At 52.2% G+C, this 2,212-nt stretch overlaps 1 protein-coding gene across 1 annotated transcript; it reads left to right on the top strand.

Annotated features, from left to right (window-relative positions):
* The first annotated feature begins 374 nt into the window (after positions 1-374).
* Positions 375-1,373, top strand: LOC115210471. The gene has a single exon (XM_029779075.1). It carries the CDS (start codon positions 375-377, stop codon positions 1,371-1,373), a length of 999 nt encoding a protein of 332 aa, XP_029634935.1.
* Positions 1,374-2,212: the final 839 nt, after the last annotated feature.

The raw sequence follows: 2,212 nt of genomic DNA, 5'->3' as shown, positions 1-2,212 counted from the left end.
GTGAGTTCGAGGGGGAGGTAAAGCGGTGGATTAAGGAGGGTATATTGATCCCTTGGGAAAAAGAAGAGAGCGGAGTCCTGCCACTGATGGCGGTGATATAGCCCACAAAGCATAAGGTCAGGCCAGTGCTTGACTTCCGAGAGCTGAATGACCACGTATCATGTTATACAGGCGGCAAGGCCACAGATGTCTGCGGAGACACCTTGCGAGAGTGGAGGCAGATGACAGGGGCCTCCACGATCGTTTATTTGAAGTCAGCATACCTACAGGTGCATGTGGCTGAGAAACTGTGGAAGTACCAGCTTGTCAGGTATAAGGGCCGGACGTACTGTCTGACCAGGTTGGAGTTCGGGCTGAATTCAGCGTCAAAGGTTATGGCAACAATTCTCAAGGCCATCCTGGGAAAGGTGGACAGGGTAAAAAAGGCCACCAATTCGTACATTGATGATATTCTGGTGGATGAAACCGTAATGCCAGCAACGGAGCTCAGAGGCCACCTGAATAGTTTTGGACTGATCGCCAAGCCACAAGAGGCAATGGAGGGAGGTGCTGCACTGGGCCTCAAGCTATGGAGAGACAAGGCCGGCGCGTTGGTGTTCCGGCGAGGGAATGAGATCCCCGAACTGGGCGCCAGCATGAGTAGACGGGAACTGTTCTCTGTGTGGGGGAAGCTGGTGGGACACTACCCGATTGCAGGATGGTTCCGGACAGCATGTAGCTTCATCAAGAGACGAGCTGAAGGAGTGAAGTGGAACGATAGAGTGGGGGAAAAGACGACCGACATGATACAGGAAGTCTTGGTCAAAGTAAGAGCAGAGGACCCGGTGAGGGGCAGTTGGTATGTTCCCAAATCAATGAGCGGGATTGTATGGTGTGACGCCAGTAGAATCGCAATAGGGGTTGTCTTAGAAGTGGGAGGTGTCATGGTAGAAGATGCAGCCTGGCTCAGGAAGACGGATGACTGCAATCATATCAATGTGGCGGAGTTGGATGCCGTGTTGAAGGGTGTGAACCTAGCCTTGAAGTGTGGGTTGCATACCATAGAAATCAGAACTGATTCAGCCACTGTACTTGGTTGGATGACAGCAGTCATCACTAATGAGCGGAGGGTGCGGACCAAAGGGGCTGCAGAGATGCTGGTAAAGCGTCGATTGGGGATACTGCGTGAACTAGCCACTGAGTTCAATCTGAAGCTGAGCGTGATATTTGTGCCTTCCGAGAAGAACAGGGCGGACGTCCTGACCAGGGTAAAGCGAGCCTGGTTACAGGTGCCAGAGGATGTGAAGCAGGCTGTAGCTGCAGTATGCCGTCTGAGTGATTCGGAGTTGCGGAGATTGCATACCATGCATCACATGGGGGTGGACAGGACATAGTTCCTAGCCAGAAAAGTTGACTCGATGTAACAAGACTCGATGTGCAGAGAGTGGTTAGCAGCTGTGACAGGTGCCAGTCCATCGACCCTGCTCCGGGCGTACATGAGGCGGGAAGTATTCCAGTGGACCACGACTGGAAACGACTGGCGGTGGACATAACACACAGGGGACATAACTCTCAATGGTTGACTGCGGACCGGGGCGGTTGGCCATATCGAAGGAGATGAAGATGGGGACCGTAGAGGAAATTGTGAAAGTATTGAATGAGATATTCCTGGAACGAGGCCCCGTGGATGAACTGCTTCTGGATAATGACACTGCATTTCGCTCGGAGGTGCTGAAAGAAATGTTTGATGGGTGGAAGGTCAACCGCTTCTTCAGGGCGGCATACCGGCCAAGTGGAAATGGGTTGGTGGAAAGGCATCATCGTACCATCAAGACCATGGCAGAGAGGGGCCACATTTCACCAATCGCGGCTGTATTTTGGTATAATATGTCACCCAGATCAGGACAGGCTGAGGAGTCGGTGCCACACAGAGCAATATTCAGGTACGAGTGGAGGCATCCGTGTACTGCATCAATGTGACCCGGGGCAGAGGAAGAGCACGCCTTCGTGCAGGTCGGGGAAGAAGTTTGGGTAAAACCCCCAAACGCACGGTGTACATCACGATGGGGAAAGGGAACAATAACCTCTATAAATTCGAAGAACATCTCTGTCGATGGTATGCCACGCCACGTTTTGGATATACGGAAGATTGTCCATGCCTCAGAGGATGGAACCAGCAGCAGTGGGAAAGAAGATGAAGACAACAACAGTAGACAAGATGATGAAGCCAGCA

This window comes from Octopus sinensis, linkage group LG4 (genome assembly GCF_006345805.1).
Source record: "Octopus sinensis linkage group LG4, ASM634580v1, whole genome shotgun sequence".
Taxonomy (NCBI): domain Eukaryota; kingdom Metazoa; phylum Mollusca; class Cephalopoda; order Octopoda; family Octopodidae; genus Octopus; species Octopus sinensis.
The sequence above is the reverse complement of the archived record's forward strand: the minus strand, read 5'-3'. Positions and strand labels throughout refer to the sequence as shown.

Excerpts from the sequence above, each read along its gene's own strand:
- LOC115210471 (XM_029779075.1), top strand. The coding sequence starts at position 375 with ATGGCAACAATTCTCAAGGCCATCCTGGGAAAGGTGGACAGGGTAAAA.